This window comes from Bombina bombina, chromosome 6 (genome assembly GCF_027579735.1).
Source record: "Bombina bombina isolate aBomBom1 chromosome 6, aBomBom1.pri, whole genome shotgun sequence".
Classification (NCBI taxonomy): domain Eukaryota; kingdom Metazoa; phylum Chordata; class Amphibia; order Anura; family Bombinatoridae; genus Bombina; species Bombina bombina.
The window spans coordinates 346472599-346498729 of NC_069504.1; the positions used below are offsets into that span (position 1 = coordinate 346472599).

At 36.3% G+C, this 26131-nt stretch overlaps 1 protein-coding gene and 1 long non-coding RNA gene across 2 annotated transcripts in view; one reads left to right on the forward strand and one right to left on the reverse strand.

The window, feature by feature from the left end:
• LOC128662939 (uncharacterized) overlaps positions 1–6278 on the reverse strand; it is a 30423-nt gene extending 24145 nt beyond the window's left edge. The window contains exon 1 of the long non-coding RNA XR_008402823.1: positions 6155–6278. This is a non-coding gene — a long non-coding RNA (uncharacterized LOC128662939). The remainder of the gene's footprint in view (positions 1–6154) is intronic.
• Positions 1–26131, forward strand: part of LOC128662938 (sodium-coupled monocarboxylate transporter 1-like) — a 204308-nt gene that overhangs the window by 72473 nt on the left and 105704 nt on the right. Inside the window, exons 2-5 of the mRNA XM_053716996.1 lie at positions 15135–15200; positions 16713–16764; positions 21621–21688; positions 22812–22966. Of these exons, the coding sequence (XP_053572971.1) occupies positions 15135–15200; positions 16713–16764; positions 21621–21688; positions 22812–22966 (341 nt within the window). The remainder of the gene's footprint in view (positions 1–15134; positions 15201–16712; positions 16765–21620; positions 21689–22811; positions 22967–26131) is intronic.

The window sequence follows — 26131 nt, forward strand, 5'->3', positions numbered from 1 at the left end:
GAGGTAAACTGACAGATCTAATTCTCTATTTAGGCCTCTAGGTACCAATGTTTCTAGCTTATGAATCCACCAGGATTCTTTTTGTTTTAATAAAATTTCCCTGTCTTGTCCATTTCTCTGAGATTTTATCTGATCAATCACTTGTCATCTCATTTGGCTGATGTTATGTCCTTTCTCTATGAAGTGGCTAGATACAGGGGCCTCTTTATTTTTACAGCGTATGTTGGAGCGATGTTGGCTCATCCTATCTTTTACCTTCCGGGTGGTCTCACCCAAGTAAACCAAAGAACATGGGCACTTGATTAAATATACAACGTGGGTTGCATCACACGTATAAAAACCTTTAATATCATATCTGGTACCATTATGGGGATGATGGAAAAATTTGCCTTTAATTATGGAACTACAGCTCATGCAATTTAAGCATGGGTATGTGTCATAATTTTTGCTGCCTATGTGGGTTTGAATACTACCTCTACTTGGACCAACATCCGATTTTACCAAATGATCTCTCAAGTTTTTTACACGTCTATGGGCCATTAAGGGAGGATTTTTAAAGATAGGTATTTTGTCATTACAGTCACTAAGTATATGCCAATGTTTTCTTATACTTTTAGTGATTTCCTTACTATAGTGACTGTACTGAGAAACAAAGACCATCCTGTTCTCTTTTTGTTTAACAGTATTGCTTTTATTATGAAACTTTAATACCTCGTGTTTTTTTTCCTCAATTAGTTTAGCTGGGTAGCCTCTTTCAATGAATTTATCTGCCATTTCATCTATACGTAGGTTACATTTCTGGGTGTTACTAACTATTCTTTTTACACGTAGTAGCTGGCTCTTGGGGAGAGATTCTACCAAAGGTCTTGGGTGAAAGCTGTCAAATCTGAGTAAGGTGTTCTTATCAGTATTTTTGATGTACAAATCAAATTCTAATATATTGCCAGCTTTTATAACTTTTGTGTCTAAGAACGTTATGCTCTCTTCACTATAGGTAATAGTTAACTCCAGACCTTGTACTGCTGAGTTTACCTCTCTGACGAATTTTTCCAGGGATCCAATGTCACCCCACCACACGCCAAAGACATCATCTATGAATCTCCACCAGATGGAGCCATATTCTTTAAAGATTTTATTCTCATAAATGATTTTCTCCTCTATTTCATTCATGAAGAGATTGGCGTATGATGGGGCCACATTGGATCCCATGGCTGTTCCTCTCAACTGTACATACCATTCATCTTCAAACAAAAAATAGTTCCAAAATAAAATCAATCTTAATAGTTCTTCAATAAATTGACCTTGTTTCCTAGTACATATGTTGTTATTCAATAAATTTTTCATAACAATAAAGATACCTGTTTCATGCTTTATGCATGTATATAAGCTTTTTACATCCATAGTAAAGAGAATATATTTGCTAGAGGGAAATTCTAGATTTTTGGCTTTTTCAAGAAAATGATTTGTATCCTTAATATATGAAGACATTTTGTTAACCTCTGGATGTAAAATTTTATCTACATTTTCTAACATTTCTATATTTGTAGATAAAATTTTACAACCAGAGGTTAACAAAATGTCTTCATATATTAAGGATACAAATCATTTTCTTGAAAAAGCCAAAAATCTAGAATTTCCCTCTAGCAAATATATTCTCTTTACTATGGATGTAAAAAGCTTATATACATGCATAAAGCATGAAACAGGTATCTCTATTGTTATGAAAAATGTATTGAATAACAACATATGTACTAGGAAACAAGGTCAATTTATTGAAGAACTATTAAGATTGATTTTATTTTGGAACTATTTTTTGTTTGAAGATGAATGGTATGTACAGTTGAGAGGAACAGCCATGGGATCCAATGTGGCCCCATCATACGCCAATCTCTTCATGAATGAAATAGAGGAGAAAATCATTTATGAGAATAAAATCTTTAAAGAATATGGCTCCATCTGGTGGAGATTCATAGATGATGTCTTTGGCGTGTGGTGGGGTGACATTGGATCCCTGGAAAAATTCGTCAGAGAGGTAAACTCAGCAGTACAAGGTCTGGAGTTAACTATTACCTATAGTGAAGAGAGCATAACGTTCTTAGACACAAAAGTTATAAAAGCTGGCAATATATTAGAATTTGATTTGTACATCAAAAATACTGATAAGAACACCTTACTCAGATTTGACAGCTTTCACCCAAGACCTTTGGTAGAATCTCTCCCCAAGAGCCAGCTACTACGTGTAAAAAGAATAGTTAGTAACACCCAGAAATGTAACCAACGTATAGATGAAATGGCAGACAAATTCATTGAAAGAGGCTACCCAGCTAAACTAATTGAGGAAAAAAAACACGAGGTATTAAAGTTTCATAATAAAAGCAATACTGTTAAACAAAAAGAGAACAGGATGGTCTTTGTTTCTCAGTACAGTCACTATAGTAAGGAAATCACTAAAAGTATAAGAAAACATTGGCATATACTTAGTGACTGTAATGACAAAATACCTATCTTTAAAAATCCTCCCTTAATGGCCCATAGACGTGTAAAAAACTTGAGAGATCATTTGGTAAAATTGGATGTTGGTCCAAGTAGAGGTAGTATTCAAACCCACATAGGCAGCAAAAATTATGGCACATACCCATGCTTAAATTGCATGAGCTGTAGTTCCATAATTAAAGGCAAATTTTTCCATCATCCCCATAATGGTACCAGATATGATATTAAAGGTTTTATACGTGTGATACTACCCACGTTGTATATTTAATCAAGTGCCCATGTTCTTTGGTTTACTTGGGTGAGACCACCCGGAAGGTAAAAGATAGGATGAGCCAACATCGCTCCAACATACGCTGTAAAAATAAAGAGGCCCCTGTATCTAGCCACTTCATAGAGAAAGGACATAACATCAGCCAAATGAGATGGCAAGTGATTGATCAGATAAAATCTCAGAGAAATGGACAAGACAAGGAAATTTTATTAAAACAAAAAGAATCCTGGTGGATTCATAAGCTAGAAACATTGGTACCTAGAGGCCTAAATAGAGAATTAGATCTGTCAGTTTACCTCTAATATAAGTCTAATATAGGTCCAACTAATAGAAATAACTTTATTTTGTAACATCATTAATGACCCTTGTAGTCCCTATTCAATAAAATAAAATAAAATAAATCATACATGATAAAACAAGAATTAAACTTTTATCATAGTCCTATTTTGGAAAGTACATAGGAGGTATTCACCTGAAGTTAGAAATTTCCTTGCTATCATCAAATAAAAGATTTACATCATTTGTTCATTAGAACATGTGTGAAATTTAAATTGTTTAAGATTTTTCTTGGGATTTTTTCCCAAATTTAAATGAAATATAATCTTTACATGTTCCATCAGTAAAATATAAAATTTCATTAAGCATGTATATATAATTGTATATAATAACTTTTTAATGTAATGTATATGAACACCAGTAGGTGTCACTATTTTTACAGGTTGTGGGCCTTGTGGCGCCAAACCAACAGGTATATAAGGTATGTTAAGTTAGTAATAGCCTATGCATGATTACGAGGCATTAGCCTCGAAACGTTGCTAATTTGTTCTAAATAAAGATACTTTCAAGCATTGGAGAGCTGTGGACACTTTCATTGTTCTACATCTCCAACACTAATCAAAGTTGTTAACCCCTAAACTGCCGCCCCATATCGCCAACACTAAAATAAACCTATTAACCCCTAAACCGCCAACCTCCCACAATGCAAAGTATTAACCTAATAACTAAGCACCCTAACCTAACACGCCCTAACTTAACTCTAATTAAAATACATGTTCATAAAATAAAAAAAATCTTTCATTACATAAAAAAACTAACATTACAAAAAAAAATAGCTAAGATTACAAAAAATAAAAAACCTAATATTACAGAAAATAACAAATGAAATTATCCAAAATAAGAAAAGTTATTCCTAATCTAATACCCCCTATAAAAATAACCACCCCAAAAAACAAACAAAACATATCTAGAAATAAATTACTAATAGCCCTTAAAAGGACCTTTTGTAGGGCATTGTCCTAAGTTTAACAGCTCTTTTTCCCTTTAAAAAATACAAAGTACTCCCTAACATTACAACCCCCCAACCACCCAACCCCCCAAAATAGAAAAACCTAACTGAAAAAAAAAATAACCTACCCATTGCCCCTAAAATGACATTTGCATGGGCATTGCCCTTAAATGGGCAATCATAAATATAAAAAAGCCCTAATCTAAAAAAAAAACACCCCAAAAAACACCCCCAAAAAACTAACACTAACCCCAAAATTGGTACTCACCATTGATTGAAGTCCGGTGATCCATCTTCTTCCTGGCGGCAAAAGGTTTTCATCCAGGCAGTTCCATCTTCATCCATCGCGGGCCCATCTTCTTGGCAGAGGTGCAGAGCGGTAATCGGCGGCGGAGGTCATCTGCAACATAATGGTCCTCTTCATGCAATCTTCCACCGCACACTGCAGATTTAATGCAAGGTATCCCTTTTATATTGGGGTACCCTTGCATTCCTATTGGCTAAAAAATTCAAATCAGCCAAAAGGATGAGAGCTGCTTACATCTTATTGGCTGATTAGACTTTGACTATAAGTTGTGATGTGTGTTAGTGTGTTTATGGGTGTTAGTGTATGTTGTAACATATTTTTTATGTGTTTTGTGAAACTTTTTTGTTTCACAAAATCTATAACTACAGGTCTTTGAATGCGAAATGGATCGTTGCGGTATAGGCCATAAGGATCCCGGTAAAGCCATACCGCGTAACTTGTAATACTGAGTATCTGACCATTCCGCATGCAAAGACCATTTTTTAAGCGGTAAATCCATACCACTCAACTTGTAATCTTGGTGATGGTTAGCAATAATTTTGTGGTACCATACCAATTTTTTTATGTAATTGTTTAATGACAATAAATCAGTTTCCAAGTGGCACGCTATTTAGCATTTTCCCTCATATTACATGTTGACAGCAAAATGTTTGCTTGTTAGCAAAACCAGACGTGCGCAAACCAAATATCGTAACCACTATCGTATTTTCCCCATAGAAGTCAAAGGAGACCTAACACCTATGGCTTGCGCGCTAAGACGATAGGAGTTATTTATTTTTCACATTCCAATTTTCTTCACATACAGAACAATGTAATTTTAATTGCAAATATATATATATATATATATTGGACTAAAAGAGGAAGCAAGGGCGCAAAAACAAGGGAACCAAAAGAGGAAACTGGAATGTAATTGTTCATCTAACAATAACTGGAAACTGAAGCAGCTATCCCTTTAAGAAAAAGTATATGCAAGAATGAAATATTCCAGCAAATGCTCTCAAAATGAAAATTGGCGAAAAGAGAACTAAAGGGAATTGGTTAGCGCTGTTTGCATTAGAAAAAATACTTTAAATATGTACAGTAAATATACAGTAAAACACATATACATAAATACATCTGTATACACACATATACAGTATGTATGTATGTATATATATATATATATATATATATATACATACATATATACACACATATTTGGACATGTATATGTATAAATAGTCAAACACCTTGTCATAAATCATATGCCTTTTAACCCTTATAACTTTTCTTTTAAAATTTATGAGAATAATTTTTATCAGTTAGTGTTTATATGAGTGTGTAACGGTAAATTTGAATGTATGTATGTTGTGTTTAGTGCAACTTTTTTTTAACACAATACCCTTTACGCGAGGGTTTCAGTTGTACTAACCCGATGAGTGTAAAATATGAATGTGTTCTCTTTCAATTTGTAATACACACACTATTTCTGTTGTGTGCAAAATGATGATAAAAAAACAATATTGATTGTCCTCAAAAAGTTAGTGCACCACTTATAATCTAGCCCTATATGTATAACTGCTTACACTTGGCTTTTAAATGTCAAGTCTCTCTTTCACCAGGTGATTCAACGTAAGGATGCAGAACCTGAAAGCTCACTCTGGTCACATATTTTTTCAGTCTAGAGGAGATAGTGTGTCCCATACAAAGACCAGATTGGTGATTAAACTTATCTTTGATGAAATTGCATATTTAAATTGTTGTTCTGATGTCTGAACCATTCTAGAAGGGCTTTACAGTTTCATTTTCATGAACTCACCAGATCACTATTATTTTAAGCTTTTTGTAACCTTCACGACTTGGCTCTGTTTGACCATGATCATGAGTCTACACCATGACATCAAGGTAGACCAAAGAAGGTTCTGAAAAAGATTTGAAACAAGTTACTTAACTCTATGGGGGATATCTATCAATTAGTCAACTGCAAATACGCTAGAATTCCACAGCGTAATTGTTGCGAGCTTGACCAGACCTAGTTATCAAAGCCTACGGACCAGCAAATGTTGAAATTTGTGACGTAACATACGATCCGCCGGTCTCAATCCAATGCAGATCGATACTTACGTCATTACAGATGTTCCGTATACACATTCGTATGTGTATACACATATCTGACACTTTTTCCCAGTTATCACATTTCTAACAGGTACGCTCGCGGCTATTCTGGCCCAGCGTACCTGGTTTTCAATCCGCCACCCTGGAGGCCGTGGATGCCATAGAAATCAATGGGAGTCTGAAAGCAGCGAAAGCTTATGTTTGATGCTGCCAGATATTCCATTGATTTATATGGTTGAAAACAAGTTACGTTTACACCTAATACCCTAAAATAAGCCCCGAGTCTAAACACCCCTAATCTGCCGCCCCCTAAATAAAATGTATTAACCCCTATTCCACCACTCCCCGACACCGCCGCCACTAAATAAACTTATTAACCCCTAAACCCCTGGCCTCCCACATCACTACCATTAACTAAACCTATTAACCCCTAAACCATCAGCCCCCCACATCGCCATAAACTAAATTAAGCTATTAACCCCTAAAAACTAACAATCTGCTAACTTTAAATTAAAATTACAACATCCCTATCTTAATATAAATTTAAACCTACCTGTAGAATTAAAAGAAACTAATTTTGAACTATTAATTAACCTACCCTAACTATTATACTACAATTAAATTAAACTAGCAATTAAATAAACTAAATTACATATTAAAAAAACTTAACCCTACTAAAATTATTTAAAAATACTATTAAACCTTATAAGTTACAAAAAATAAAAAACACTAAATTACTGGGGGAAAAACACATTATCAAAAAAACAATAAGAATTACATATAATCTAATAACCCTATCAAAATAAAAAAGCCCCCCCCCCCCCAATAAAAAACCCTAACCTACAATAAACTACCAATGGCCCTTAAAAGGGCCTTTTGCGGGGCATTGCCCCAAAGAAATCAGCTATTTTACCTGTAAAGAAAAATACAAACACCCCCCAACAGTAAAACCCACCACCCACACAACCAACCCCCCAAATAAAAATCCTATCTAAAAAACCTAAGCTCCCCATTGCCCTGAAAAGGGCATTTGTATGGCCATTGCCCTTAAAAGGGCATTTAGCTCTTATACATGCCCAGACCCTAATCTAAAAATAAAACCTACCTAAAAAACCCTTAAATAAACCTAACACTAACCCCCGACTATCCACTTAAAGTTATTGAAGTCCCGCTTGAAGGATTTATCCAGCCGGCGAAGTCATCATCCAGGCGGCAAGAAGTCTATCCGGCACGGAATACATCCAGCACGAAGCACGGTCGCCACCATAAACTGGAACTTCAATGCAAGTGACGTCATCCAAGATGACATCTCTTGCATTCCTATTGGCTGAAAGATTTCAATCAGCCAATAGGATTAGAGCTGCTAAAATTCTATTGGCTGTTCCAATCAGCCAATAGGATTTGAGCAGCTCTCATTCTATTGGCTGTTCCAATCAGCCAATAGGATGAGAGCACAATCCTATTGGCTGATTGGAACAGCCAATAGAATGAGAGCTGCTCAAATCCTATTGGCTGATTGGAACAGCCAATAGGATTTTAGCAGCTGTCCGTATTCAGCATTGCACAAGCAGTTCTAGTAAACTGCTTGTGCAATACCGCCCCCTGGAGATTCACAGCCAATCGGCCGCTTGCAGGGGGTGTCAATCAGCCCGATCGTATAGAGGTGGCGTATGAGTTAAGGAGCAGTGGGCTATAGACCTGTTTCCGACTAGCCTAAAGGCTGGCGCAGAAACAGGGTGAGTTGGCCCAATTCGGCCAATAATTAATTGACCCTTTTGAGTTTTCCGCTCTCAATGTGGTCTTTTTGCAATCAATTTCCATTGCACAGCTATAACAAGTTTTGAAAAATCATGATTGTAGAGCTGTATCTTAGTTCATTAAGTCCCTTCGTTTTGTGAATAATTACTTGAAAATTAAAGGGACAAAAAAGTGCAAAAATAAAAATGCTCTAATGTGTTAAATGCAATAGTACAACACTTAAATGTTCTATGGGTTTAATACCTGCAAAGGGGTTAAATACATATCATTTTAGAATTTAAATTGTAGTAATAAATCATTTAATTGCATGGGTAATGGTATAGCATAATACCTACATTAAAGGGACACTGTAGCCAAAAAAATTATTTTGTGATTCAGATAGAGCATGCAATTTTAAGCAATTTTCTAATTTACTCCTATTATCAAATTGTCTTCATTTTCTTGTTGTGTTTATTTGAAAAGCAAGAATGTAAGTTTAGATGCCGGCCCATTTTAGGTGAACAACCTGGGTTGTCCTTGCTGATTGGACAGCACCTTTAAACAAGTGCTGTCCATGGTTCTGAACCCACAATTTGCTGGCTCCTTAGCTGAGATGCCTTCTTTTCAAATAAAGATTGCAAGAGAATGAAGAAAAATTGATAATAGAAGTAAATTAGAAAGTTGCTTACAATTACATGCTCTATCTGAATCATGAAAGAAAAAATTTGGGTTCAGTGTCCCTTTAACCAAAAGTTTTAATTTTTTTTTTATTTTTTTTTAAATAGTTTTCTTAAAATTTAAAGGGGTATACAAATACATTAAAAATATAAAAATATATATTTTTCTGCATCTAAAGAAGGGTATTTTATAATGTCTTATAGTTTGTTTTTTTTTTAAAACAGATGTCCCTGTGCTGAATAAACCGATTGTTTTCATGCTCAAATAAACCTGCTCACCAATAAACCTGTGTCATGTATCCGTCAGAAACACATTAAACCCCACATTAAACCCCATACATGTTTTTCATATGACCTTTAAATGGTGCATTTTTATGAATATTTTAGCATGTAATTTGTTCTTAATAGTTTATAGATCTGAGCTAATTAATATAGGTCATTTAAAAATATTAGAAAACCAAAGCTACATACTATTAAACACCTTATTGTGAAGTAGATGCTCTTGTTTAAGACTTGATAGATTTTAACAAACTTTATGGACTTTTAAATAGCTTTTCCAACTATGGGATTTTGGGGTTTGTACATCAGATATTCAGTGTAGAGTATTTCAGTTTTTCAGTAGAACATCCCTTTTATATAATAATAACAACAACTATAACTAGTATTTATATAGCGCCTTTCTCCCAGTGAAACTCAAAGCGCTTTTTCAGCGCTCGCTCTCGGAATTAACCAAATTGGCAGCTGAATAGTAGTAATTGTTATTATTACCCAATTTTTAATGGTACTCATTTTATCGACCTCAGAAGGATGAAGGGCTGAGTCGGCCCTGCTGGGATTTGAACCTGAGACCTTGGATCTTTTTAAACAGGCTTTTTTGTAGTCAGGGCATTTACCAACTGAGCTACCTCACCAGCTTTTAGGTGATACATACTGTATATAATATATTACCTGCTGAAATAACCTATGTGTTCCTTCAATCGATTTAAAATTTAAACATAAGGGGCGCGATCCGATATACGGCGCAGGTTTCGGCGCAAGCATGGAAACCTGCGCCGCCTGTAGTTTCAGCTCGCAACTCGAGCTATCACATATACGGCGCCATCAGATGCTAAAGTGACGTAAGTCGGACAAACTAGCGATGTCCAGAAATCTGCGTAAGTACAAATTTCTGGAGTCACCAGTGACTTACGGCACTTTAGAAAATGCTGCCGCCTACAAAAACTGACTAAATTATAAAATCACCTGTAACTGTCTAACACGCCTCCCAAACATAGCCCGACACGTATATCCCTCTATCCGTAATCCCCCTCTCACTCCTAACAATAAATATATTAACCCCTAAACCGCCGCTCCCGGACCCCGCCGTCAGCTATATTAACTATATTACCCCCTAATATGATCCCCCTACACCGCCGCCACCTATTTTAACTATATTACCCCCTAATGTGAGCCGCCACCTACATTATATGTACTACCCCCTAATCTGACCCCCTTACACCGCCGCCACCTATATTAAAATTATTACCCCCTAATCTAATCCCCCTACACCGCCGCCACCTACATGAAATGTCTAACCCCCTAATGTGATCCCCCTACACCGCCGCCACCTACATTAAAATTATTGACCCCTAATGTAATCCCCCTACACCGCCACCATCTATATTAAAATTATTACCCCCAATGTGAGTTCCCCTACCCCGCCTCCACCTTTTTAACTACATTACCCCCAAATCTAATCCCCCTACCCCGCCGCCACCTATATTAAAATGATTAACCCCTAATCTAATCCCCCTACACTGCCGCCACCTATAATAAATGTATTACCCCCTAAAATGTCCCTACCCTAAACTAAATTACAAATAGCCCTGAAAAGGGCCTTTTGCGGTACATTGCCCCCAAAGTAACCAGCTCTATTACCAGCCCTTAAAAGGGCCTTTTGCGGGGCATTGTCCCAAAGTAATCAGCTCTTTTACATGTAATCTAATCCCCCTACACCGCTGCCACCTATATTGAACCTGAGACCTTGGATCTTTTTAAACAGGCTTTTTTGTAGTCAGGGCATTTACCAACTGAGCTACCTCACCAGCTTTTAGGTGATACATACTGTATATAATATATTACCTGCTGAAATAACCTATGTGTTCCTTCAATCGATTTAAAATTTAAACATAAGGGGTGCGATCCGATATGCGGCGCAGGTTTCGGCGCAAGCGTGGAAACCTGCGCCGCCTGTAGTTTCAGCTCGCAACTCGAGCTATCACATATACGGCGCCATCAGATGCTAAAGTGCCGTAAGTCTGACAAACTAGCGATGTCCAGAAATCTGCGTAAGTACAAATTTCTGGAGTCACCAGTGACTTACGGCACTTTAGAAACTGCTGCCGCCTACAAAAACTGACTAAATTATAAAATCACCTGTAACTGTCTAACACGCCTCCCAAACATAGCCCGACACGTATATCCCTCTATCCGTAATCCCCCTCTCACTCCTAACAATAAATATATTAACCCCTAAACCGCCGCTCCCGGACCCCGCCGTCAGCTATATTAACTATATTACCCCCTAATATGATCCCCCTACACCGCCGCTACCTATTTTAACTATATTACCCCCTAATGTGAGCCGTCACCTACATTATATGTACTACCCCCTAATCTGACCCCCTTACACCGCCGCCACCTATATTAAAATTATTACCCCCTAATCTAATCCCCCTACACCGCCGCCACCTACATGAAATGTCTAACCCCCTAATGTGATCCCCCTACACCGCCGCCACCTACATTAAAATTATTGACCCCTAATGTAATCCCCCTACACCGCCGCCACCGCCATCTATATTAAAATTATTACCCCCAATGTGAGTTCCCCTACCCCGCCTCCACCTTTTTAACTACATTACCCCCTAATCTAATCCCCCTACCCCGCCGCCACCTATATTAAAATGATTAACCCCTAATCTAATCCCCCTACACTGCTGCCACCTATAATAAATGTATTACCCCCTAAAATGTCCCTACCCTAAACTAAATTACAAATAGCCCTGAAAAGGGCCTTTTGCGGTACATTGCCCCCAAAGTAACCAGCTCTATTACCAGCCCTTAAAAGGGCCTTTTGCGGGGCATTGTCCCAAAGTAATCAGCTCTTTTACATGTAATCTAATCCCCCTACACCGCTGCCACCTATATTAAATATATTAACCCCTAATCTGACCCCCCCTACACCGCCGCCACCTATATTAAATATATTAACCCCTAATTTAATCCCCCTACACCGCCGCCACCTATATTAAATATATTAACCCCTAATCTAATCCCCCTACACCGCCGCCACCTATATTAACTATATTAACCCTAATTATATTAGGGTTAATATAGTTAATATAGTTATTATATTATATATATTAACCCTATCTAACCCTAACACCCCTAACTTAATTATTATTGCAATAAATCTAACTAATATTAATCTTATTAACTAAAATATTCCTATTTAAAACTAAATACTTACCTATAAAATAAACCTTACGATAGCTATAATATAATTAATAATTACATTGTAACTATTTTAGGGTTTATATTTATTTTACAGGTAACTTGGTATTTATTTTAACTAGGTACAATAGCTATTAAATAGTTAATAACTATTTAATAGCTACCTAGTTAAAATAATTACCAATTTACCTGTAAAATAAATCCTAACCTTACAAATACACCTACACTATCAATAAATTAATTAAATAAACTACAATTATCTAAACTAAAATATAATTAAATACACTAAACTAAATTACAAAAACAAACACTAACTTACAAAAAATAAAAAAAGATTACAAGAATTTGAAGCTAATTACACCTAATCTAACCCCCCTAATAAAATAACAAAGCCCCCCAAAATAAAAAATGTCCCTACCCTAAACTAAATTACAAAAAGTAACCAGCTCTATTACCAGCCCTTAAAAGGGCCTTTTGTGGGGCATTGTCCCAAAGTAATCAGTTCTTTTACCTGTAAAAAAAAAGAACAACCACCCACCCCCCCCATTACAACCCACCACCCACACACCCCTACTCTAAAACCCACCCTATCCCCCCTTAAAAAAAACTAAGTCTAACCCTCAAGTGCTCCTTACCTGTCCTGAAGACCGGCAGAGAATGTCCTGTTCCAGACGGAGAAGTCTTCTTCCAGGCAGCGACCTCTTCTTCTTCCAGGAACCAGCCGGCGCGGAGCAGAGGAGTTGAAGACCGATGACCGCGGAGCTGAAGACCGTCCTCTCTGGAACTGAAGACCGGCGATGCAGGAACTGAAGATCGGCGATGCTGGAACTGAAGACCGGAGCCATGGAGCGTGGAGGATCCTCTTCATACGATCGCGGCCGTACACTGAATCGGAATTCAAGGTACGCAATTAAAAATGGAGTCCCTTGAATTCCTATTGGCTTATTTGAGCCTTCAAATTCAAATCAGCCAATCGGAAGAGAGCTACTTTAATTCTATTGGCTGATTTGATTAGCCAATAGAATAAGAGCTACTGTAATTCTATTGGCTATTCTAATCAGCCAATAAGTGATAAGTGTATTTACACCTAGAAACGTGAGTGCTATACTCTGAATTCTCTACCCTCAAAAGTCTGCCACCCATGGCATATAATTAAAGGGACAGTCTACTACATTTTTTTTTATTGTTTAAAAAGATAGATAATCCCTTTATTACCCATTACTAAGTATTAATATACGTTTTACCTCTGTGAATCTCCTCTGCAGACTGCCCTTTATTTCAGTTCTTTTGACAGACTTGCAATTTAGCCAATCAGTGCTGACTCATAAATAACTCCACGGGAGTGAGCACAATGTTATTGATGTGGTACACATTACCTAGCACTGTCTAGCTGTACAAACTGTCAAAATGCACTGAGATAAGAAGCAACCTTCAAGGGCTTAGAAATTAGTATATGAGCCTACCTAGGTTTCGCTTTTAACAAAGAATACCAATAGAACAAGGCAAATTTAATGCTAAAAGTAAATTGGAAAGTTGTTTAAAATTGCATGCTCTATATGAATCATGAAAGTTTAATTTTGACTAGATTGTCCCTTTAACTTTTAATGGTGCATTTCTAATAATAAATTTGTACCATGATCTTTTTAAAGGTACAATATATAGTATAGCAAAATGTAAATCATACAGTAAAACTTATTTAGCTTATTAGTATATACATATTTTTATTTACTATGTCTATGATGTATGTTACATACGATTTAGGAATATGATCATCTGAAATAGTAATACAAGAATACAAATAGAATAGGGGGCACCCTTGAGATCACAGTAATATTATAGAACAAGTGAGGAAAACACAATGTTAAGTTCTATAACCAACTAATTAGGTTAGGGATAAGTTAATAGCAGTGCACAACTAGAAACAGGAATTTCATATATCACTTATGAGAGTTTCTTAGATAGAATGATTTACTTATAAGAGTTCCTAAAATGTATAATTCAGCGAAAATATCTAATACTCCAAATATAAGAACAGGTATTGAATAATATTTATATAGGTGCACAAAATAAGAGACAGTCCTTTTGATGGTAAATCTTTAAGATTAAAGTCAGAGGCAGCAATCTGTGATGGTCCAGGCCAAGATCCAGGAACAACAATCTAGAACAACAAAAAGAAACAGATGCGCCACATGGCCCAATATTGTAGGTTCCAGAAGATAAATATTTATGTGAAAAATAGATACACTCACATATATTGAAGCACCTCAGATGGTGCTAATGACACAGTCTGGGATCTATAACAGTCAACCAGCAGACCGACCTCCTGAGGTAAGGTGGAATCTGTATAGGGAAATATGGAAAACACAAAGTGCCAATATGGCCTAGTATTGTTTGGCATAAGTTGTCTGCAACCAAAAATAGAAAGTTACACTCACATTTGTTGTAGCATCTCCAATGATGCTAATAAGGCAAGCTGGGATCAATTCAGTCACCCAACAGACTTAGTGCCAAGGCAATCAGGATACCACAGTCCTCTTGACCTTTCTCAAGGCCCAAAATGTCCTCAAAATAATCAGATGTCAGGCAGCAAGTGTTTAAAGAAAGTTAAAAGCACTTTAATAAAATATTATGAGATAAAAGCGACGCGTTTCTCAGTCTAAGACTGTTTCATCAGGTTTAATCTGTCTATGATGTATGTTACATACGATTTAGGAATATGATCATCTGAAATAGTAATACAAAATTATTTTATTTTTCTCTACATGTTTTTCACAGTATTTAGAGCTTCGATTCAACAAATGTGTGCGAGTTATTGGAACATTCATTTTTATTATACAAATGGTAAGTCTTAATTAATTAAATTGTAAAACTAAATAGTAGTCCAAATAAAATTAAAATAAACCTTAAAAGATGGCTATGGAAATGGTGGACCTAATGAACAGAGTTGCCCCCCACTCAGGGTAGGTCAGAGGTAAGCAATATAAATAATATCAATGAATATAGAGAATAAAACTAACAATTACTATGAAACAATATGCTTTATAATAATAGAAATATATGCATAAACAATAACACGTACTACATAATTCTTACCTGGCCAGGCCTAGTGACTTGAAAGTGTCACTGCTTTCACCTCTTGTTGAACAGTTTAATCCCTTTTGTTTTCTGCAACCAATCCAGTTCTGTAGCTCGAGGGGTGACAAGTCCAGTCTTCTCCAAGTCCAACATAAAAGTTATAGAGCCCCCCAATATTAACGCTCCACTGAGTAATTACAGTGCATGCTAATGTGCGCTGGTTTTCCAAGCTGCTATCTTTATTTTTTTAATAAAATATACTACACTGTACTTTGGGGCATTTGGGGCACATTTATAAAATTAACCAGAGATATGATCTCTGGTTAATTGTATAAGCACTAATTGCTGCCTCGAGCTCACGGTAGCAATAACCAGCCACTTGTAATGGCTGGTTATTTATCACGTGCCTGCAATAGGGTGATAATTTAGTGCTCCACTTGTAACCTAGCCCTTAATAAGCCCATGTCTTGTGTAATAAAGCACTAGGGCCAGTCACAGTAAGGTCAGGGCAACAAACAGCCAACTAGGGCAGGCTTAGCCTTCTCTGAAGCGCCAGGATGTGATTCTTACAGACTTACAGTTCCTCTCTGTCTGCCCTGCACTTGTTTCTTGCTGCGCGCACTTGTTAGTCACACCGTCTGCTTGCTGAATATTGTGCTATTGTCAAAGAACATGCACTGCAGCACAAAAGCAGCTTGACAATTGAGAGGGCCCAAGGCCCTCCTTTGGTGACACCTTTACTGCTATGCGCCCCCCCCCCCCAGTACTCAGGTGTCATTACACCTGCAAGTTCTGTGCCTGGGTTATCGCATGTGGAATAATTGTGCATATTCTTCTAACAAACGCACGCTTACTTCATCACTACATATAAAATATTTCAGTGCAGTAAATTATCAAAAGAACAAGTAGGAAGTTTGGCTGTAAATGCAGGTGGATGTAAAAACTGCACGAATATCACTTTTAAAACTAAGCAGATCACATCCAAAAGAACAGTTTGCCAGAAGGACATAGAATCCAATCCAACCATTACTCAGAGTACAGTAACCAACCAGAAAACAGAAACCTCCACCAAATTGAGAGTTTTTGGCTAATGCAATTTAAATATTTTTTATTATTATTATAAAAGTGTAAGACATCAGCCAGGACTTTGGAGCTGCTGTTGTGCTGTTATTGGTAATATTATTAATCAAGAAATGAGAAGTGTGTTCAGGGTGAAAAAGATCAGATTTCATTCGCTGCAAAACATTCCTGTATTATTTTCATATTTTATTTTTCCAGGTGTTGTACACTGGTGTTGTGATTTATGCACCGTCACTTGCACTGAATCAAGGTTAGTACAACTGAGCGTGGTTCAAATCATTTTGTACTTCTTTTACTAGATACCCATAAGAAAAAAATGTGGAAATAGCTTTATGAACCTCTTAAATCAAAGGTTATTTACAAACAGACAACAAATAAATAAATAAATAAATTAAATTTTTTTGTGTAAGAATAACATTTTGAGATGTATGTATAATGTATATATTTTAGTGTTGGTAACATGTTATTCTTTTGACACTACCCAGGGAGGGGTGGAGTTTAAAGTAATAATTTTCCAGCTTGTTCATGTTTGAATAAGGACTATGGCATTTCAGTAAGTGTTTGTATGTATATATGTATGTATATATGTATGTATATATGTCTTTGTGTATGTATGTATATATGTATGTATATATGTGTGTATGTATGTATGTATGTATGTATGTATGTATGTATGTATGTATATATGTATGTATATATGTCTTTGTGTATGTATGTATATATGTATGTATATATGTCTTTGTGTATGTATGTATATATGTATGTATATATGTATGTATATATGTCTTTGTGGATGTATATATGTATGTATATATGTGTGTATGTATGTATATATGTATGTATATATGTGTGTATGTATGTATATATGTATGTATGTGTGTATATATGTATTTAAATATGTGTGTATGTATATATGTGTGTGTATGTATGTATGTATGTATATATGTATGTATGTATGTGTGCATATATGTATGTATGTATATATGTCTTTGTGTATGTATGTATATATGTATGTATATATGTGTGTATGTATGTATGTATATATGTATGTATATATGTGTGTATGTATGTATGTGTATATATGTATGTAAATATGTGTGTATGTATATATGTGTGTGTGTGTATGTATGTATATATGTATGTGTGTATATATGTATATATGTGTGTGTGCATGTATGTATATATGTATGTATATATGTGTGTATATATGTATGTGTGTATATATGTATATATGTGTGTGTGTATGTATGTATATATGTATGTATGTATGTGTGTATATATGTATGTGTGTATATATGTATATATGTGTGTGTGTATGTATATATGTATGTATGTATGTATGTGTGTATATATGTATGTATGTATGTGTGTATATATGTATGTGTGTATATATGTACAGGGAGTGCAGAATTATTAGGCAAGTTGTATTTTTGAGGATTAATTTTATTATTGAACAACAACCATGTTCTCAATGAACCCAAAAAACTCATTAATATCAAAGCTGAATAGTTTTGGAAGTAGTTTTTAGTTTGTTTTTAGTTATAGCTATTTTAGGGGGATATCTGTGTGTGCAGGTGACTATTACTGTGCATAATTATTAGGCAACTTAACAAAAAACAAATATATACCCATTTCAATTATTTATTTTTACCAGTGAAACCAATATAACATCTCAACATTCACAAATATACATTTCTGACATTCAAAAACAAAACAAAAACAAATCAGTGACCAATATAGCCACCTTTCTTTGCAAGGACACTCAAAAGCCTGCCATCCATGGATTCTGTCAGTGTTTTGATCTGTTCGCCATCAACATTGCGTGCAGCAGCAACCACAGCCTCCCAGACACTGTTCAGAGAGGTGTATTGTTTTCCCTCCTTGTAAATCTCACATTTGATGATGGACCACAGGTTCTCAATGGGGTTCAGATCAGGTGAACAAGGAGGCCATGTCATTAGATTTTCTTCTTTTATACCCTTTCTTGCCAGTCACGCTGTGGAGTACTTGGACGCGTGTGATGGAGCATTGTCCTGCATGAAAATCATGTTTTCTTGAAGGATGCAGACTTCTTCCTGTACCACTGCTTGAAGAAGGTGTCTTCCAGAAACTGCCAGTAGGACTGGGAGTTGAGCTTGACTCCATCCTCAACCCGAAAAGGCCCCACAAGCTCATCTTTGATGATACCAGCCCAAACCAGTACTCCACCTCCACCTTGCTGGCGTCTGAGTCGGACTGGAGCTCTCTGCCCTTTACCAATCCAGCCACGGGCCCATCCATCTGGCCCATCAAGACTCATTCTCATTAGTCCATAAAACCTTAGAAAAATCAGTCTTGAGATATTTCTTGGCCCAGTCTTGACGTTTCAGCTTGTGTGTCTTGTTCAGTGGTGGTCGTCTTTCAGCCTTTCTTACCTTGGCCATGTCTCTGAGTATTGCACACCTTGTGCTTTTGGGCACTCCAGTGATGTTGCAGCTCTGAAATATGGCCAAACTGGTGGCAAGTGGCATCTTGGCAGCTGCACGCTTGACTTTTCTCAGTTCATGGGCAGTTATTTTGCGCCTTGGTTTTTCCACACGCTTCTTGCGACCCTGTTGACTATTTTGAATGAAACGCTTGATTGTTCGATGATCACGCTTCAGAAGATTTGCAATTTTAAGAGTGCTGCATCCCTCTGCAAGATATCTCACTATTTTTGACTTTTCTGAGCCTGTCAAGTCCTTCTTTTGACCCATTTTGCCAAAGGAAAGAAAGTTGCCTAATAATTATGCACACCTGATATAGGGTGTTGATGTCATTAGACCACACCCCTTCTCATTACAGAGATGCACATCACCTAATATGCTTAATTGGTAGTAGGCTTTCGAGCCTATACAGCTTGGAGTAAGACAACATGCATAAAGAGGATGATGTGGTCAAAATACTCATTTGCCTAATAATTCTGCACTCCCTGTATATATGTATATATGTGTGTTTGTATGTATATATGTGTGTGTGTATGTATGTATATATGTGTGTGTGTATGTATGTATATATGTATGTATATATGTGTGTATATATGCATGGCCAAAAATATTGGCACCCCTGCATTTCTGTCAGATAATGCACCACTTCACCCAGAAAATTGTTGCAATTACAAATGTTTAGGCATTCTCATGTTTATTTCTTTTGTTTGTTTTGGTATGACACAAAAAAGTGGATAAAAAAGCCAAATCTGAGACATTCCACGCAAAACTTCAAAAATGGACTGGACAAAATTTTTGGTACCTTCTCAAAATTGAAAAAGAAATAATTGCATTCCAAGTTTGTGGTGCTCCTTTAATTTGTAATTAAACTCACCTGTATCAATTTACAGGTGCTGACAAAAAAGAAATCACACTGATAACCAGTTAAAATTATGAAAAATTGACTCAACTTTTCTGTTGTGTTTCTCTGTGTGCCACACTGAGCATGGAGAAGAGAAAGAGCAGCTAAGAATTGTCTGAGGATTTGAGAACAAAAATTGTTGAAAAGCATGGACAATCTCAAGGTTACAAGTCCATCTCCAGATATTTTAATGTTCCTGTGTCCACTGTGCGCAACATTGACAAGAAGTTTATAGCACGTGGCACTGTAGCTTATCTCCCTGGACGTGGACAAAAAAGATTGACACAAAGCCACAAATGGTGGATAAACAACCTTGATAAACTTCCAGACAAATTCAAGCTGACCTTCAGGCACAGGGTACAAATGTTTAAGCTTGCACTACACATCGCCATCTGAATGAAAAGGGACGCTATGGTAGGAGACCCAGGAGGACCCCACTGCTGACACAGAAACATAAAAAAGCCAGATTTGAGTTTGCCAAAACTTACCTGAGGAAGCCAAAATCCTTTTGGAAGAATGTGCTGTGGACACATGAAAACAAAATTACAGCATTTTGGTAAAGCCCATCATTCTACTGTTTTCACAAAAAGAAATGAGGCTTTAAAGAAAAGAATACAGTCCCTACAGTCAAACATGGTGGAGGTTCACTGATGTTTTGGGGTTGCTTTGCTGCTTCAGACACTGGATGTCTTGACTGTGTTCATGGCATTATGAAATCTGAAGACTAAAAAAGAATTCTATGGTGCATTGTAGGGCTCAGTGTCAGAAAGTTGGGTCTCTGTCAGAGGTCATGGGTCTTACAGCAGGACAATGACCCAAAGCACACATCAAAAAACACCCAGAAATGGTTTAAGACAAAGCGCTGGAGAGTACTGAACTGGCCAGCAATGAGTCCAGATCTGAATCCCATAGAGCACCTGTTGAGAGATCTCAAAACAGCAGTTGGGAAAAGGAACCATTCCAATCTGAGAGATCTGGAGCAGTTGGTGAAAGAAGAGTGGTCCAAAATACCAGTAGAGAGGTGTAAGAAACTCAATGATGATTACAGGAAGCGATAGATTTCAGTTATTTTTTCCAAGGGGTGCACTACCAAATATTAAATTGAGGGTGCCAATAATTTTGTCCAGTCCATTTTTGAAGTATTGTGTGTAATGTGTCGGATTTGGCTTTTTTTCTCCACTTTTTTGTGTCATACCAATAAAAACAAAAGAAATAAACATGAGAATGCCTAAACATTTGTAATTGCAACAATTTTCTGGGTGAAGTGGTGAATTATCTGACAGAAATGCAGGGGTGCCAATATTTCTGGCCATGACTGTATTTGTAAGTATGTACGTTATATATGTATGTATATATGTAGGTATATTTGTATGTACATATGTGTGCATGTATATATGTATATATTTGTGTATGTTCCATGAGCAACATGCTATGTCAGAATAAATATCACAAATAAAAGGCTGTCAAAGTATTTATCACACAGCATTTAGACCTGTAAAAGGCATCTGGCAAATATATCAAATGAATATACTTTGAATTGCTGAGTACGCTTTTTCACCCAAACAGTAGGAATAAATACTGATGAATTATTTACAAAAGTGCAAAAATAAGTGAAACGTACAAAATAGTTGACATCTTTGTTCCAAAATTCTAGTTCTGACTTTACATGTATTTGCAATTAGTTTTTTAACAAGTAAACTGCTATTATGTGCTATCTCATGAATGTCTTTACATTTCTAGTGTCAGGATTCAATCTTTGGGGCGCTTTGGTTGCAACTGGACTAGTCTGCACTTTCTACTGCTCACTGGTATAATATAGTATCATAGTATTATAGTATCATAGTATTAATGTTCCTTTAAAGTGAAATTAATCTTTTTGTTACATCTGCATAAATACACTAAGTAGTGTATTACAAAAGATCGGTATAAAAACAAATGTTTTAAAGACATTTAAAGGCACGTCATAGTGCAACAAAATTATCATTGTTGTCTCACATTCCCTTGAAAGGCCCTAAAGCAAATTCTGTAACTTGCAAAATGCTACAAATCAAATACAGGTAGCCCTCAGTTTACGCGGGGTTAGGTTCCAGAAGGAATGGTTATAAATCAAAACCATTGTAAATTGAAACCCATTTTATAATGTAAGTTAATGGGAAGTGAGGGAGTTAGGTTCCTGGCCCCTCTCAAAATTGTTATAAATAACACTTAATATTTTATTTTTAAAGCTTCTAAACAGCATCATAAATCTAATTAAAAAATCACACAACACAGAATATAACAAAAACAGTTGCGAAACTGCATTATAAACCTAATAAAAAATCACACAAAACAGACTTTACTTGCATTTCTTTCTATGCATTCCAATCTGGACTGATATATAGACAGGAAGATCTTGTTCCTATTAAAAACTGCTTGATAGCTCATGTCTAGCTAGCTACACTGATTCATTTCAGCTTTCTTGTGTGTATCTTTGCTGCAACACAAGCGGACAGCTCCACCTACTGTCTATTTTAATCAATGCATTGCTTACTCAATGCTTTTCAATAGCAGTCACATGACTTAAAAAAAAGGTTGTTATTCTGAAACTGTGCAAATTGAACCGGTGTAAACCGAGGGCCACCTGTAGTAGTTTAGGCAACTTGCAGGTTTCTGAAAACGTATGTTAAAGATTTTGCTTTTTGGTTTCTCTAGGGAGTGTGAGACAAAGCGCAAAACAAGAGGTATTTAATGTCCCTATAACTTTGGCTTGATTGCAAACCTTGTGGGCTGGAGAATGACTTATCTTAGCATAATGGGTCTATATGGTACTGACCTGGCATTTTGTGTATTACTTTATTGAATAGTTTCAGCTCTACATTTCTTTTAGGTATATAAAAAAATATTCCATATACTTCTTATTAATCTATGAATCTTTGGTGTTTTTTAATCTAGGGTGGTCTAAAAGCTGTAGTCTGGACAGATGTTTTCCAGATTGTAATTATGCTTGCAGGATTCATTGCCATAATTATACGAGGAGTTGTGGTTCAAGGTGGAATCCAAACTATCATTAATGATTCCTACTATGGTGGAAGATTAAACTTCTGGGAGTATGTAATTAAACAATGTAGCATTTTTATTAGCTGACATAGTTAATTTAAATTTTTATTACTAACTGTTTAAAACACACAATTTGCGTTTCCAGGATGTATTTCTTTTGCAAATAAATAAAAATTAACATAGAAACTTAAAGGGACACTGTACTTAAAAATGTTTCATTAACCATATGAAAAAGCAGCATTTATGTATGTTGATTCCCCTCCCCAGTTATACATTATATATATATATATATATATATATATATATATATATATATATATATATATATATATATATATATATATATATATATATGCCCATCCTGCTGCTGGTCATTGGGAGATAGGTACTTCCTGTAAATGCTCACACATTTTGGGGTGACATAATCAGCACTCTCATGTAGTATTGGGAGTGCAACCCGCTATACCCCCCACCAATATTGCCTGTAAAGTGGGGGATCACCAACAACAACATTGGAATGCTGTTCCCCTTCAGAAAGACAACCGTTCGCCATGTGTGCACAGGCAGAGATCTGCATGACAACCTGTTCTCGTATTGTGCATAGAAATGGTTAAGCATATCTATAACACGTCCCTTTAAATATACATGCCTTTGCTTATAAAGGGCTAGATTACAAGTGAAGCGCTAATTTATTGCGTGCATGTAAACGGGCAAATTCGCCCATTTACGGGCACATGATAAATAACAAGCCTTTACAAGTGGCTTATTGCTCCCAAAAACAATTAGTGCCCAAAAAATTAACCAGAGGTCAGACCTCCAGTTAATTTTTAAAATGTCCTCCAATTTCCCCCAAAATACAGTATGTAGTGTTTTTTTAAAAATAAAAAATAGTAGCATCTTTTGTTAAAAAAAAACTGCACAAAGAAGTTATCAGGGCTTAAAGTGAGCAGGTGTTAGAAGAAAAATGGCACTGAAAATTGCCTTTACATTGCGGACTATGGGAACTGTGTGTTTTCTATAAATACATATGTATATGCTTATATACAGTACATATAGATTAATGTATTAAGCAGATACATATAAATTTAAATTTGCTGCGCAACTTACCCCCTTTGCTGCGTTAGGTTCTCATGCCGTGTCTGATGGCATGAGAACAAGGCTCCCATTGGAGCCTATGGAAGTGCACTCTCGTGAGCGCAAAGCTTCCGTGCAATGCAAAGCGATATTTTGCGCTCCACTTGTAATCTAGCCCAAAGTGTGATTGTCAGTAAATTGGGATTGGAAAATGGAAATTATGCCATCACTTGTTTTACTGTCTTTGTAGTAGAATCTCAGGAAAATGCTGCCCGCATTTATCATTTCACACTTTGCCTTGTGTGCAACGCCGGCCCCTGCTAATGATTAATCTACCCCAGTTTGAAAAGTCCGGGCGAATTGAAAAATGCCACTTTATTAGTTGGCATATAGGTTAAGAATCAGTGATAACTGCTGCTTCTTAACTTTTGGCTGTAGGCTCGTTTGTGCATTTTATTTTTTTTTATTTTATTTTTTAGCTTTATTGTACCAGATGAAAGCATACATTACACAGAAGCAAGGCATTCTAAAACAGTTACAGTAAATAAAATAAGGAAACGCTTCGCCAAAGATCAAGTAATTGTAGGTGGGGTCAAAGGATTAACCCCTACTTCTTCTTATAGTCCATGGACTGGTTGCAATGCCTCTTGGCGACTAATAGCGTAAACCTCAATTATAAGATGCCTTGCAGCTTTAATACAGTGTGGTATAAACATATAAAAACAATAAACAAATAACAAATATACACCTAGATTACGAGTTTTGCATTAGAGGCTATGCAGTGCTAACGAGCAGTTTTCCCTCACCGCTCACTTACCTGCAGCGCTGGTATTACGAGTTTTCAGAAACCCGACGTTAAAAGGCAAAAAGTGAGCGTTCAGCAAAATTTTGCTCATTAACGCACTCCAATACCAGAGCTGCTTAAGTCAGCGGTGAGCTGGTCGTTAGTGCTCGTGCACGATTTCCCCATAGGAGTCAACGGGGTGAGCCGGCTGAAAAAAAGTCTAACACCTGCAAAAAAGCAGCGTAAAACTCCTTAACACAACCCCATTGATTCCTATGGGGAAACAAATTTTATGTCTATACCTAACACCCTAACATGAACCCCGAGTCTAAACACCCTTAATCTTACACTTATTAACCCCTAATCTGCTGCCCCGACATCGCCGAACCCTACATTATTCTTATCAACCCCTAATCTGCTGCTCCGGACACCGCTGCCACCTACATTATATTTATGAGCCCCTAATCTGCTGCCCCCAACATTGCCGACACCTAAATTATATTTATTAACCCCTAATCTGCCGCCCCCAATGTCGCCGCCACCTACCTACACTTATTAACCCCGAATCTGCCGCCCCTAACGTCGCCGCCACTATAATAAACATATTAACCCCTAAACTGCCGCACTCCCGCCTCGCAAACATTAGTTAAATATTATTAACCTCTAATCTGCCGCCCCCAACGTCACCGCCACTATATTAAAGTTATTAACCCCTAAATCTAAGTCTAACCCTAACACCCCCTAACTTAAATATAATTTAAATAAGTCTAAATAAAATTCCTATCATTAACTAAATTATTCCTATTTAAAACTAAATACTTACCTATAAAATAAACCCTAAGCTAGCTACAATATAACTAATAGTTACATTGTAGCTAGTTTAGGATTTATTTTTATTTTACAGGCAAGTTTGTATTTATTTTAACTAGGTACAATAGTTATTAAATAGTTATTAACTATTTAATAACTACCTAGCTAAAATAAATACAAAAGTACCTGTAAAATAAAACCTAACCTAAGTTACACTAACACCTAACACTACACTATAATTAAATACATTGAATAAATTAACAGCAATTAAATCAATTAAATTAAATTAGCTAAAGTACAACAAAAAAACAAACACTAAATTACAGAAAATAATAAACAAATTACAAGATATTTAAACTAATTACACCTAATCTAATATCACTATCAAAATTAAAAAAGTCCCCCCAAAATAAAAAAAAACCCTAGCCTAAACTAAACTACCAATAGCCCTTAAAAGGGCCTTTTGCAGGGCATTGCCCCCCAAAAAAAATACAAACAACCCACCAACAGTAAAACCCACCACCCACACAACCAACTCCCCAAATAA